This window comes from Lactuca saligna, chromosome 1, assembly GCF_052625555.1.
Source record: "Lactuca saligna cultivar CGN05327 chromosome 1, ASM5262555v1, whole genome shotgun sequence".
Classification (NCBI taxonomy): Eukaryota; Viridiplantae; Streptophyta; class Magnoliopsida; order Asterales; family Asteraceae; genus Lactuca; species Lactuca saligna.
The window spans coordinates 2,064,125-2,080,232 of NC_136417.1; the positions used below are offsets into that span (position 1 = coordinate 2,064,125).

General features: G+C 32.8%; 1 protein-coding gene across 1 annotated transcript; it reads left to right on the forward strand.

The window, feature by feature from the left end:
- The first annotated feature begins 3,980 nt into the window (after nucleotides 1–3,980).
- Nucleotides 3,981–9,612, forward strand: ASG2 (transducin family protein / WD-40 repeat family protein). Its single transcript, XM_078974126.1, has 18 exons — nucleotides 3,981–4,273; nucleotides 5,285–5,353; nucleotides 5,771–5,848; nucleotides 5,974–6,108; nucleotides 6,190–6,285; nucleotides 6,362–6,490; nucleotides 6,582–6,697; nucleotides 6,793–6,910; nucleotides 7,004–7,109; nucleotides 7,190–7,335; nucleotides 7,422–7,589; nucleotides 7,664–7,774; nucleotides 7,866–8,411; nucleotides 8,637–8,727; nucleotides 8,840–8,935; nucleotides 9,009–9,079; nucleotides 9,168–9,289; nucleotides 9,362–9,612. Exons 1-18 carry the CDS (start codon nucleotides 4,202–4,204, stop codon nucleotides 9,441–9,443), a joined length of 2,352 nt encoding a protein of 783 aa, XP_078830252.1. The 5' UTR covers nucleotides 3,981–4,201; the 3' UTR covers nucleotides 9,444–9,612.
- The last annotated feature ends 6,496 nt before the right edge of the window (nucleotides 9,613–16,108 follow it).

Genomic DNA, 16,108 nt, shown 5'->3' on the forward strand with positions numbered 1-16,108 from the left:
ATCAAGTGGGGAATAGAAGGAGATGGAAATTCTAAATTCTTTCATGCTTTTCTTAATCATAAAAGAAGATAAAACATAAACAAGGTTATTATTAAAGAAGGGGAGTGGGTGACGGATCCGAAGGTGGTAAAGGAAGAACTCTTGTTGCATTTTAAGAATCAGTTTGATAAAATTCAAGGGGTTCGACCTCAGATTATTTCGGATTCCTTTATATTATTTGGCGATCGGGTAGCGGTCCTTGATGCTAAATTTTCTATGGAGGAGATAAAAGAAGTGGTGTGGAATTGTGGTAGTGAAAAAGCCCTGGGACCTGATGGTTTTACTTTTGAGTTTTTTTAAAATATATTGGGAAGTGATTAAAGAATATGTTTTTAACTTGGTGTGAAGTTTCCAATCTGTAACGCCCGTAGATTCGGGCTAGTCAATTTAGAGATAATAGGGGTCAAAAATGACTTTTTGAAAATAAATAATCCTTAACCAAGTTGTAGAATATGTCTCAAAGGTTCCGTACATATAAAGAACGCCAAAAAACGAGTTATAATGAAGAAGTTATGACCCGTCGAAGTTTCGCGACGGAACCGACACGCCACCGGGAAGACGTAAATAGTGAATTTACGATAGAGTGACTTTTAGCATTAGTGATCTAAATGAAAGTCGTAGAATATGTTAACCTGAGAGCGTCCATAAAAAGAACGCCCAAATATGATTTTGTATGACGAAGTCATGATTTTTCTAAGATTTGGCTTAACAGTGCATGACCCGAAACTCGAATTCTAGTTGCAGAGGTTTTTGGCCTATGCGACCTAAATGAGAGTTGAAGATCCCATTAATAGGAACTCAACGGTAAAAAGACAGACGAAAACGGAGTCCGTATGAAGGGGTTACGAATTCTTCGCGGTCATTTAGCATTCTAATCTCCTCGTACTGTTAAATTTAAGATTGGTCGAGAATTAGCCGACGGAGTCTAAATGAAAGTTGTAGATCTTGTTTTTACCTACATATGTATATAAATAACCTCAAAAACAGAGTTTGTAGGCAAAAGTTATGAATTTTTGAAAATCAGCTGATTTCCACCCTATGTGCGATGCCGCGTGTCAGCACCAGGCTGTGTCTGGCTGTAGCCAGCCTGGCTCACAACGTGAGCACCTTAAAACTCATGACGTAAGTGAACCTCTAGCCTCCTATAATAAGAGGTGAAGCCATCTTCATTCCTCACACCTCCCCTCACTTCCCTCTTTCTCTAAAACTTCTCTCTAGCCCCGAACCCCCCGAAAAGCCTAGGGAACCTCCCTAGCATGAGGCGGAAGCCCCGGAGTGCCTGACGGCTCCGAGAATAAGAGTCTTTTGGCTCGGGACCGTTGCTCCAGCGGCGCCCGATTTTGAGAAAAAACCCGCTGTAAGTGAGCTACGCCTACGCTATTTTTAATATAACTTTTATTTAATTATAGTAACGTTATTAAGACCTTATAATAAATATTTTGGCTATTATTATGAGTTATATAAGTGTCGTGATAATATCTTTTTAACCAGTCACGGTACAGGGAATCTGGTTTAAAAGGTCGCATAGGGTTATTGAATTTCAGAAGTGCTATATGCCAAAATGGTCCTGCCCTCTGGTGTTTTATGTCTGACCCATGTCTATACAAAGTGGTTGAAGAGTATTGTTTAACGCTTATATAATAGTAATAATAGTTAGACTATTAATTAGTCTCGACGAATATTATACTAAACTCTAGTGGTAATAATACTAGGTTCTGTCAAAGGAGTTGTTTAAAGTAAACGAAGTGCTGTCCGAGTACCGAGTCACCACCTTATCAGGTGAGTGCATAGTTACTTTCATCTTACACATAGATAGGAAATATTTTATATAAAATACGTGTTATGTGTGCATATTACTTGAATACTTGTTGCTTATGTTGAATGAACGAATTTATATATGTTTTAAATGATTTAAACTGTATACGTATTTTATATCTACAAAATGTGTTGGGTAGAACATGGGTAGATTAAAGATGAGATAAATGATGAGCAATGAGAGATGAGATGGATGATTAGCGATAATATATATGTGGTAAAATATGGTAAGAAGCGATGAGCCAAAACGATGAGCCAAAGCGATGTGTAACATCCAAATTTTCAAGCCAAAAATTTCATTTTTAAATACATTAATATAAAACCAGTAGTGTAATAAAACATCTGTAATATCATGTCATGTCAAAACCAAAGTAGAAATAATCAAACATGTTATCATAAAACAATATCAGAGTGTAATCCCAAGGATCTCATGTGCGGAAAAACATAGTGTGATGCGTTGCGATCAAGCCGACTCTTTTCTTATAAACACGAAGCACCTAAAACCAAGACTGAAAACCGTAAGCACGAAGCTTAGTGAGTTCCCGAGAGCATACCCCACACAATCCACATAACCATATAATCCTCATTAGTTATAACAGCTACATAAACCATATCAATCAGATAACTATATCAAACACATATACATATCAATCACATAGCCATGCATATAAACATATACGGATGCCATGGGCTCCCCCCAAGGTCTTACTCCAAGATGCCATGGGCTCCCCCATGGTCTTACACCTAAGTGCCATGGGCTCCCCCATGGTCTTTAATAGGAAAGCCATGGGCTCCCCCACATGGTCTTACATCCATGTGCCATGGGTTCCCCCCATGGTCTTTACCTGAAAAGCCATGGGCTCCCCCACATGGTCTTACATCCAAGTGCCATGTGCTCCCCCCATGGTCTTTCATGCAAATATCGCATAAACAGATAACATAGCACATAGCATATAACCAATTAGCATACCACATATCGCTACAACTGGTGTACCACGTATCATAAAATGGGCCGACCTTGGTGCCTTAGACCCATTGGTATGGTGAGGAGACTCACCTGGAACTGTTGAAGTCCCGAAGACACAATCCCACACCGCTGAAGTCCCGCAGGCTGAGCCCCAACTATTGGTTGACAGATTCCCAAACTGTCAACACCAAAATAACACCCAATTAATAATTGGGTCCCAACACATAACCATAATACATACTTGAATAATTACTATATTACCCCATGCTTGGCTTATTATACTCACCTGATGTTTTAAATGGTCTTAAAATGTCAGGTATGCCAAACCATAATCTCATTTTAAAAGTCGATGATCCAGTTATGTTATTGAGAAACATTGATCAGAAAAATAGCTTATGCAATGACACTAGACTACAGGTCAAAACTTTGGGCAAACGTGTTATCGAGGAAGTTATCATATCTGGAAGTAATATTGGAAAGCAGACTTTTATTCCAAGAATGTCTTTAATTCCTACTGAAAACAAGATCCCGTTCAAATTCCAAAGAAGACAATTCCCATTGGCCGTATGTTTTGCAATGACAATTAACAAGTGCCAAGAACAGTCTTTATCGAAGGTTGGATTGTTTCTCAAGGATCCTGTTTTTACACATGACCAATTATATGTTGCTTTATCTATAGTTCAAACAAGAGAATGATTAAAGTTGTTAATTTTAGATAACCATGGTAAACCATCAAATAAAACATCAAATGTCGTGTATAAAGAAGTTTTTAGAAATTTATAAAAACTTTGTACAGCTTTATTATTTATATCAATTTATGTTTTTTGTTTTATTAAAAATTTTGCATTATACAAAATGATTATTTTCTTACATACCTACAAATACAAATTGCTTAATTTGATATTCAAACGATTACCATTTCTTAATTTCAACCATTCATTATATCATTATCCAATTACATACAAAACATTGCTAAATAATTAAGTTATAATTTAATTGAAATTATTTTGAAATTTCTCACCCGTGGTGTCCACGGATTATAACCTAGTAATTTAATAATAAAAGTTAATTAGATTAAAGATGTTCTAAAATAAAAATGAGGATTTCTATATATAAAAGTTGTTTTAATTAATTATATATGTATGTATACTGTAACGGGTTATATTTACGCATAGAGAGGGACGAGTTACGACGACGCTGTTTGTTGGAGCTTAGAACCATCCACACACACATTGCAAAAACCCACTCACCGACTCTTTCAATCTCTTTTCAATAACTGTGTCAGATCATCATCTCCAAAGAACCAACAATTTTCACAAAGAATTTAGGGTTTTTATGTGTCAGTTTTATATGATATGATCGTATAATTTTCAATCAAGAATGGAATCGCTCTGCTTTCACGATGGCAACATCGCCGACTTTATTGATACTCGAACTCTACACGTTCGTTCCGTACGTAAATTCTTTATTTTCCCCCTTTTCTTTTCGCTGTGCAAATTTGCTAGTCAGTTTCTTTTTGTGATCTTAATGCGTGAGTAATACCAACCTGTGGAATTGCTTATGTTTGTTTGATTGTTTGTGTTTTGTTTAGTTTACTTGTGAATTTGAGGTCGGTGAGACTGTTGAAAATAGGGATTTCGTGATTGTGTTTGTGACTAAAATGAAATTCTATTTTGGTGTTCCACGAATACATTGTGGTTGTTATAACACCGTACACTGCATTTGCTATGGTGTATTTTTCAGATTTTGTTAGGTGTTTGATGATTATTGCCGGAGGTTTGATTGGAATAACATCTTGTTTCCATCATATTATAGTATCTGTTCGATTCTCTCTTGTCTAATTCATCCACTGGTTGTAGATTTAGAGATTCCGCTGTGTCCCAATCTGAAATCATTTTTGGCAAACATAGCTACACAGGTGATTATAACAATAAATGGGTGACATATCAAAATATATTGCCTCTATTCTGCAATAATTACTTGGGGAATAAAACTGGTGACACATGTCTCATTTGAGATTAAACTTTTTCAGTCTCCTGCACAAAGGCATATGTTAAGATAATGAGATTCTTCTTCCTTAACCCTGATTGAGCTAGAAGAGGTCCAGTTGGCTCTGATGCCCATTCTTTTAAAATGATTCTGTAGAACCAAATTTTTTGATTGATGGAATCTTTAGTGTTTGTTTCCATCTCAATGCTCATTATATGAAACCAAATACTTTAACCAACAATGTTGAAGTAATTCATACCTGTACTCCATTTACTCGCTTATATATGCATATAGGTAAATATATCTTATTCTTACATATTTTTCATATTGCTAGCTGTTTATTTGATCATCAATCGGCTATCTTCATGTTCTTCCTTGTTTTATTAATGTTTTCATGTGTATATTGTGGTTCTGTATTTTATTGGCAGCATTTTTTTTTTGTAGATTCTGATATTCTATCTTGTGATATTACAGGATATAAATCACAGTCTACAGATGCATTCATCATTCATTAGAAGGCTTTCTCTGGAAAGAGAACTGGAGGTGTGTACTATGTGCTTAAATCTTGATATATCTTGCAAGGGATGTTTTTCTATTGGAATTATAACTTTGATCAGCACATTAGTGTCGATTAGCTTCTGTATGTATTGCTCCATCCAGGAGAAAGGAAGAGAAATGGAAAATATTTTGATCAGCACATACTAGTAATATGCAATTATATAAAAATTGTGACATATTTTTTGATACAAATGGAAGTCTTCCTTAGTGAGTATGCAATTATTACTCCCTCATAGCATCAAATCCTGTGTATGTCTAGAAAATGAAATAATATCTGCATTCAACTTTCCAGATAAAGATGTGCCAAAAGAGTCATACATACCTCTTGTGATCACATATTGTCTGCATATACCACTGAAGTTTACCAAACTTTGATAAAGAGTTGATCTGTGTTGTTTTCAGGCGCATCAAGGATGTGTAAATACTATTGCTTGGAATTCAAAAGGCTCACTATTGATATCTGGATCTGATGATGCTCATGTACATCTTCTTACCTTTTGTCTTCATATGTATTAGCTACCTGTATGATGCCTGAAAACCAAGTAAAATGCAGCTAATAATACTTTATTTTTTTTACATGTAGTTTTAACTAGATTCTGTTGCAGGTAAATCTTTGGAGTTATGAAAGCCGGAAGCTTTTGCATTCCATTGACAGTGGCCATAGGAATAATATATTTTGCACAAAGTTTGTTCCTGAAACATGTGATGAGTTGGTAGCATCTGGAGCTGGTGATACTGAAGTAACCCTCCCTCCTCCCATTTTTGTTCATTGCTTCATTCATTCACATGTCTTTTGAAAATATTAACTCACACCTGTGTAGGTTCGACTATTCAATTTGTCTCGCACACATGAAGATACTGCTAGTAACCTATCAGCTCATTTTCAATGCCACAGCAGGAGAGTTAAAAAATTGGCTGTAAGATATATATTTTGTTTTCCCCTAACAAATTTACTAATATCATCTCCTTATCATCATGGATTTTCTGTTTCAGGTAGAACCTGGTAATCCGAATGTTGTCTGGAGTGCCAGCGAGGATGCCACTCTGAGACAGCATGATCTCCGGGAGGTCACTTCTTGTCCCCCTGCTGAATCTTCTCACCAAGAATGTCGTAACATATTAGTAAGCATGAGATAATCTAGTTTCCATATTTATAAAACAAAAAAAGGTTACAAGAAACCTAAGAAGTCACATGTTTAGTGTTTGATGCCAGCTTGACTTACGAAGTGGAGCAAAGAAGTCATTAGGTAGTCCACCTAAGCAGTCACTTATGCTGAAGTCTTGTGACATCAGCAGCACCAGGCCTCATTTGCTCCTTGTTGGTGGGAGGTATTTATCGACACTCTTGTCAGTTGTCACTTGAACCACATATTATAAAAATTTATAATTAGCCTCAGCTGATTTGTTATTCCAAATGCTTTCAGTGATGCGTTTGCTCGTTTATACGATAGACGCATGCTTTCACCACTGTCTTCCTGCAGGCGACAGCTGTCACCACCCCCTTGTGTTAACTACTTCTGCCCAATGCATCTTTCTGATCATGTTAGTTTATACGGGGTTTTAAGTTTTTTGTATTTTGCGATAGATGCTACTTTTAAACTTTGAATATTTGTTTCTTTATTTGTTTGGTTTTAGGGACATCAAGGCTTGCACCTGACTCATGTTGCATTTAGTCCAAATGGAGAAGAGGTTCTTCTCAATTATAGTAAAGAACATGTCTACTTAATGGACGTAAATCCTAGTATGTTTCGTTACCCTATCAATCATTGTAACATTTACTGATCTACCCTTTGCTCACAATGTTTTTTGGTTTTATTATAGTTCACCCGAGTGCTATGCGGTACACATCAGATGATGCAATGAAGTTTTTCAATCCAACTGGGATACTGAAGGAGGTGCAATCAAAACCACCAGTCTCTGATTTCTCCCCAAATCGTTTTCCTGCAAAGAGGAATCTTGCTGCTAGGGTCTGCATTCTGTCTTATGACTTTATCCTACACTTAACTTACCTTCATCATCATAAAGATTAAAACTTTGAATGATTGTGTCACAGCTGGACCAATGCAGAAAACTGATTCAGATTGCAGAGAAGTCTTTAAAAGAGGGTGCCAACTATTATTATGGAATTGAGGCTTGCAATGATGTTCTGCATGGTTATGGTCAGATTGGACATACTCTGATGTATGAGTGTTTGTGTTTGCGGGCAGCATTGCTTCTCAAGGTTTTTCATAAAGTTTTTCATCTTTTGTTGCAACTTGCAAGTTCACTTTACATGTATCCATTTTTTGATATCAGCGGAATTGGAAAAATGATGCTCATATGGCTATAAGAGACTGCTATAGAGCTGTGGAAATTGATCCTACTTCAGTTAGAGCACTCCTATGTATGGCTGAAGCTCTATTACAGGTGAATAATTAAGTTGCATGACTTGGACATATCACATATTATATATATACACATGGCATGGGATTAATAATTGTGGATTTGTGGTAATCAGTTAGGTAAACACAAAGAAGCTATGGAGTTTGCTATTGGTGGTCAGTTTTCAGCTCCATCTAACATGGAAGCTGCTGAAATGGTGGAGAAGATAAAAAAACGGATGGATTTAGTTGAAGCTGAAGCCTCCAACAAGGCGGCAAAAGGAGGTCCTAGATTTGGAACAAGAAGTGGTGGTGGTGGTGGTAGAGTAATATCTCTGAGTGACATACTGTATCGAGCAGATGCAATTGGTGAAGAAGACGCTTCCCAACCTCTGTCTGGAAGTGGAAGAGAAGACTCGGATTATGAAGAAGAAGAGTTGGAGCTTGAATTTGAAACTTCAGTGTCATCAGGTGGTGAAGAAGAAGAAGAAGAAGAAGAAGAAGAAGAAGAAGAGGAAGAAGAAGAAGGAGGCCATGCCAACAGTTTACAACCAACTTTAAATGTCAGGATCCACAGAAAATCGGATCCAACCGTAAATACCCGTCATACAACTACAACTACAAGCAGCAGCTCTTGTGGATCACCAAAATCATCTCCTCGAAGCGATAAACTCACTCGTCAGGTAGGTATCCGAATTTAATAAAAAATAATATATATATGTGGTTTAAAGAAATTGCACTGCACATCCTTAATCCACTTAAAAATACCATTTTACCCTTACTTTTATATATTTCTTTTTCTTTTTTATATATATGCGAATTTGACCAAACCACAGGGACCAAAACTGTAATTTACTCTAATAATAATGATTAGACAATTATTTGTGCATTGGTATATTGATTTGCAGAATGAGAGGGCGATAGATATGAAGCAACAATACGTTGGTCATTGTAACATAGGGACCGACATTAAACAAGCCAGTTTTCTTGGCCAAAAAGGTAGGTGCATTTATTTGTCTCATATCATATCATATCATATAGATTTGATTATATATATATATATATATATATATATATATATATATATATATATGTAATGGCATTTGCACAGGCGAGTATATTGGTAGTGGAAGTGATGATGGTAGATGGTTTATATGGGAGAAGAGCACCGGTAGACTAATAAAAGTGCTTACTGGAGATGGGGCTGGTATGTATATTTATTTAATAGGTAATAGCTTAATAAGCTTAATAGGTTAATGAGTAATGGGTTTGTTTTTCAGTGGTAAACTGTGTGCAAAGTCATCCGTTTGATTGCGTTGTAGCTACCAGCGGGATAGATAATAGCATCAAGGTAAAAAGTTATAGATTTGGTCCCATATGTATGTATGTATGTATGTATGTATGTATGTGTATGTAATAGAGAGATATAATGATGTCAGATGTGGAGCCCGCTTGCTTCGGCTCCATCTGTTGTTGATGGAATAGAGACAGAGAGCGGTGAGATCTTGGATATAATGGAAGCCAACCAACGCAGATTATCCCATAACCGTGCAGTATCAGTGTGAGTGTCTTAAATTTCTTGTGATTCCTTTTCCCCAAATTAACTTTTAACTTAAGTTGATGGTTTGTGCAGTCCGTTTGATGCATTAGAGGAGTTCCGGATGCATGAGTTTCCTGAAGGATCACTGCGCCCTTTCGAGTGTGTACAAAGCTAAGCAACCCCAATCCTTTTGTTTTATAATATGGATGTTGTGCTTTCTGCCCAGATATGCTTCTTGTGAGCCTGTTTTTTTTTTTTTTTTTTTTTCTGCTGGTACATGATCGTCTAGACTTGTATGTACAGTTTACTATTACACCAATTAATAAATCTCTTATGCGTTTCTATTGTTTTAACACAAACAATCCGTATAACTTAACCATTCCAACTACTTTGCTGAATAATACTTATAAACACCAACATGACATTGCCATGTAAGGAATTGTTTGTTTCCCTTTCACCTCTTAATGTGGATCAGTTGTCACTTTGGTTCGCCATACTTAGTATCTGAACCATTTAGAAAGCTGAGAAAGAGCTATCTTTCCCTTCACCTCTTCTCTCTTCCCTCTTCCTTTCATTGCCCAACTAACAAACCCTCCTCTCTACCCTTCCGTTGACATTGACTATGAAAAGTGGTTTGAATATGATTGAAGGTATCTTTAACAATTAGAATCGTGAAATAAGGGGTTGTTGAGGTCTACGCTTAGCTTAATAGGGGTTTCTGGGTCTTGTATTCCTCATGAAATTTGAGTTGCAAAAAGAAATTCATAAACAATGGAGATGATTATAGTGGTGGAGTAAAGATAATGATCACTGGTGGTGCTTTTGATGGTGATGGTGATGTTAAGGGTGAATCCATTTTAGTGGATTGACTGGATTGTGAATTCAATTGTGATTTTTTCTAGTTGGGTATGATGGTCTGCAATTCTAAACACAAAGATAATGGTAGTTTTTACTATTTAACAAGATTTCCAAACAACATGTTCTTTTTTTAATTTAAAGATAGATTCATCCAAAGCCTATAAATCATTCAAGCTTGTAATGATCGAGCTTGCCAAACAGCCACTATGTTCAATGTAACGCCCTACTTCCTGAGACTAGTCATTATCAACTAAACTAAAGGGTAAATTACACCAATCGTTCCTGGTGCATATGCCGAAAAGCACATTCAGTCCCTATTTTTAAAAATTAACTCGGACCGTCCCTCGTTTGGTTTAAACTTGCGCGATTGATCCCTCGTTAGTTTAAATATGCACAATTCATCCTTACCCTCACATAAAATGACTATATTGCCCTTGTTGTTTTATTTTGTATTAATAAGAAAAACAAAAAATAAATTTCAATCCTGTATTTTTACATTTATTAATTATTTCTAAACACTTAAACCTATCACTCCCACCCCATTTACCGACAAATACCCTAACTCTTCAATCCTTATCTCCATCGTCCCTCACCTCCCTTTGAAATTAGAATCCGGCCACCGGAGATACAAGGACCATCGGAAACCTGCTTGATCGTCGCCACAGACCACCACCTCACTTTCCTTGCTCTATTCATGTCGGAAATAACATCACCACCTGCGACTGTTGATTTAACACATCCACCATCGACCTTCTTCCCCCTCCCTCTCTTGATTTTTCTTGTACCAAATTCTCTAGAAGATTCCGCCAATCTTCTCATCTATAAATACTTAGATTTCTGCTGTTCCGTATACCCAATTCCACTGCTAACAATCACCCCTTTTTTCCACCATCTTCTCCTCCATATCCACCATCCAGTACACCACAAACCTCTGTAACTAATTATATACACCAAAAATCTATTAACCCCTAATTTCGTCATTCCATCACACACATACACACACTTCACCTGAAACACCTCACCTCTGTAAGCTCCATCCTTATCGAGTAAGATTTGGTGAAAAACACCAGATCTGGTATGGTGAAATTGTATATTAGTATATACCTGCAATATGAATTGCCAATTAAGTTACCTCTGTAGCCATGGATGAGAACGAGGCTTGGTTTGTTTCAGTGGAGGTGGTTTTCCACTCATAGATGGTTGCCCTCCCCTTTTTCTTCTTCTCTGATAAGCTTTCTATTTCCCCACTTTTGATCATCTCGCCTTTCTTCTCCGGTGATATGGGTCCCTCTGTGACCCTTGTGACCTAAACAGGTAAAACCTAGTAGCAAGCTGCAGATTTGTTAAGTTGTAGGATTTTAGGTTTCAAACAATTGAATTTCTATTTTTTTAAGGTTTATTCTTCTTCAAGGGATGAGGATCGATGTTGACGGTGATGTCGGGGATTGGTGTTGGTGGTGATGGTGGAGATGAGACGGAATGAAGAAGAATAAGGGAATAGACGAGTTATGAAGGTGCTTAGGTTTAGGGTCCATTTCTTTTTTTAAAGGAAATAAATAATTATTTTTTATAATAAAAAATAAATAAATAAATAATAAATAACAAATAAATAGAAAATAAATCAAAAAATAAATATATAAGGGTAAAATGGTCTTTTTATATGAGGAGGGACTAAGCGTGCAAGAAAAAACACACTGAGGGACGATTCGAGTTAATTTTTGAAAATAGTGACTAAACGTGCTTTTTGGCATATACACGAGGGACGATTGGTGTAATTTACCCTAAACTAAACTAAAATGGGTTATCAAAACATAACCGTAACATCAAAATTAAGGGACAGATGTGTTGACTCGTTAATTGTGATTTAAACAGTTGATTATTTAATTAGACGTAGGTGATTTCAATAAAGTTGATGATTTTCCAATAATGAGAATTAAGGTTATATTCAAGTGAAACTATATTGTTATTCTCATATTTGTGCATTAATTGCAAAATTAGTGTGAAATTCGTGAATTGTATAAAATTGTAAGTAATGCAAGAAGTACATAATTACATTAAGCTTTCGGGGAGATATTCACACTAATGACTAGTTTGTTGGCTTAAATATGAAAGGTTGATGTAAGTCTGGGTTAGACTCTCAATTACGATTTTAGACATTTCATTATTAATCAGAGCAAAGAAAAGAGTTCTAAGTGTGTGTCGGGTTGAAATCAACACACAAGACCATTTAAGAAATTTTTATTTGATCTTTAATATTCAATCCATAGGGATGCATCACACGCAAAAATTCTCCTCTTTTGATGGTATTTTGGGGTTTAGATGGAAATGGTAAAAACCATTAATTTCAATGGTTACGTGACTTACGATGTTATCTCGGGTGTTTGAGATAACCTTTTAAATTAAAAAGTACTTTTTAGAAAATGATTTTTTGATTTATATTTTTTTTTCAAAAGATAGTTTTAAAATGTGTTTCTATAAATTTTTGAGGGAATAAAAAAAAAATGCAAAAGTTGATAAAAATCACATATTCGTAACTTCTTAACCCCTTCATTTTTCTTCTCAAAAACCCAATTTAAAAGATCTTTTTAACCCTTTCATTTTTCTTCTCAAAAACCTAATTTAAAAGATCTTTTGAAGTTACCAAACAACTTTTTAAACTTTTGATTTTTTAAAAATACCAAAAATCCCAAAAATCATTTAAAAAGGAAAGCTAAAGACCCTCTTGGTTATTAGATTGGTGTTAGAAGAAGGATGCTAATGCTATAGTCACAACCAATAAAAACATTGGAATTGGTTTTATTTACATGTGAATGAATTGTGTTATTTAAACATGAATAAAAATATGATATACGGTTAATTCCCGGTTAGTTTTTAGGCGTTATCGAGCCGGTTAGAAGACGTTTGGTAATTAATCCACGTCTACATATTTGATAAATGATTATTATTGTATTAATAGCGTTAAGAAAAAACTGCAATAAAGTCCTTACATATTAATCTCATAATCGATTTATTATTTATATCTTTTTTTATTCAATTAAGTCTCAAAAATCGGTATCGTATTCAGTTTAACCATTTTAAAAGGTCAGCCAACTTTCAAAAATTACATTTTTTGCCTAGATTTCAAATTTTATAACAAATTTGGTCCAAAATTTACCATTTTGGCCCATATTTTAGAACTTTGTTATGAATTCATCCTAACTTTTATTGTTTTTAAAACTTTTTTTCTCAAAATTTTTGTTTCGAATATCTTTTTTCTTTATAAAATCATATTTATACAAAGAAAAACATATGTTCCCATAAAAATCTTATATTTTCTATATAATTAAAAAAAAACATTTTTGTATACGAAATATCTATTTATAAAAAGAGTTATTTATCAAGTACATAAATATATACAAATCTTTTTATAAAAAATGTATACAAACACCTATTTTATTATAAATACATTTGTATGCAAACACATTTATAAAAAAAATATAAAAAAAACATCTATTTCATAGTAAACCTGATATATATATATATATATATATATATATATATATATATATATATATATATGCACACAAATATGTATGTATCTATATTTTTTTATAACATCGTGTTGGTATACATCTCTTTTATAAAACGTGTTTGAATAATTTTTTATAGAATACGTGTTGGTATACATTTTATATATAACCACATTTGAATGCAAATGCATTTATTATAAAATAGATGTTTATAAAAATATATATGTAAATATGTTTTTACAAAAGAAATGTATACGTTTACTATGAAATAGGTGTTAGTATATATATATTTTATATGTTTGCATACAAATGTATTTATAATAAAATAGGTGTTTGTGTATATATATATATATATATATATATATATATATATATATATATATATATATATATATATATATATATATAAAATACATGTTTGTATACATTTTTATTTATAAAAATGGGTTTTTATATATTTATGTACTTAATAAATACCTATTTTTATAAATAGGTATATGAGTACATCGTGTAGAAAACATTTTTTTTTAAAATTGTTATTATTTAGAAAATATAAGATTTTTATGTGAAAATATGTTTTTTTTTTGTATAAATATGATTTCATAAAGAAAAAATATATTTGAAACAAAATTTTGATTTTTTTTTTTTTAAATAAAAGCAACTAAATTTAGGATGAATTCAAAACAAAATTCTAAAATTTGGACCAAAAGGGTAAAATTTGGACCAAATTTGTAATCAATTTCGAAATCTGGACCAAAAATGTAATTTTTGAAAGTTGAATGACCTGTTGACTGGGTAAAATAGTTAAATTGAATACGATTACCGATTTTTGGTACTTAATTGAATAAATAAAAAGATATAAGGACTAAACTGATTATGAGGATAATATGTAAAGACTTTATTGCAGTTTTAATCATTGTTGTTATAATATTAGTGGTATTAACAACTTTGTTATCAGATTAGTCATATTCTTTTTTCTAAAATAAAATTATAAGGTTTACAATTTTTTTGGAAAGGGAACTTCCCTAATGAAGGTTTTCGGGTCAGCTTTTGCGCACTGACTAATATGTTTACAATTTAGGGTCTCCGACCAGTGATCGATAAATCCCCGACTAGGCCGATTAATCCCTTATCGCTAGACGACCACCTTAGCACCGAACGTCGGCTTTTACAACTTTGATATATATATATATATATATATATATATATATATATATATATATATATATATATATATATATATATATATATATATTCACACACACACACACTAGATGAATTCTCGCGCGATGCGCAACACAGGTTAAAATATATTGTTAAAATATTAAAAAATATATATTTAAAATGGTTATGTTATTGACATTAACATTGAGATAATATTTTTACACTTATATATATATATATATATATATATATATATATATATATATATATATATATATATATATATATATATATATATATAAACCCATATTCCTTATTAATAAAAATATAATTATCTATTTAGTATTATTTTGAACAATTATTATGATTGATTAATTATATTTTTACTTATTCGATCAATTTCTAATTTCAAAAATGATGTTCATTTAAATTACAATTTTTTTGTAGCTAAATGTAATTTATAATTTGATGTTATTATCATTAAAAATTATTATTCATTAATTTTCAACAACTTATTATTAATAATAAGTTAAAGAAGACTTTTAAGAAACACTTAATGTCATTATTAAAATGTGAAACATACACTAAATAATAAAGTGTTAAGATAGACAATTTGTATTTCAAAAGAGATTTGCATGGATAATATGACATATCCATGATTTTTATAATTTGATTTTATTATTTATAATTATTATTCATTAATTTTAAAACCACTTATTAATAATAAGTGAAAGAAACTTTTAAAAAACACTTATTATTATAATTAAAATGGTAAATATATACTAAAATATAAAGTAATAAGATAGACAATTTTCATTTTAAAAGAGACTTACATGGATAATATGGATAATATTACATATCCGTGATTTTTAATTACTTATTGCTTTTAAGCAACACGAACATACAAACATGTATACAATAGTTAATTAAATATTATATATATCAACTTTCATAACATATGATCGATAACATGAATCTAATCTAATTTACACTAAAATTTCAACCACACCATACAATGATATTCTTAAAAGAATACTTAAACCAAGAAAATAAAAAAGAATGAGTATATAACAAACTTACAAATTAAAAACTTCAACATAATAATATGACTTGAAAAATGGTCCAAAACCCTCAAACCAACACAAAAACTTTAAACCTGTTTTCTTTGTAAATTTTATATATGATTTGTATTTGTGTGTCTACTAAAAGAGATTAGCCTTTTTATAGTAGACTATCAATTAATTGTTTATTAAATATATTATATAAGTTATAAAACTTTTGAATTGTTAATCATTATTAATAGACTTTT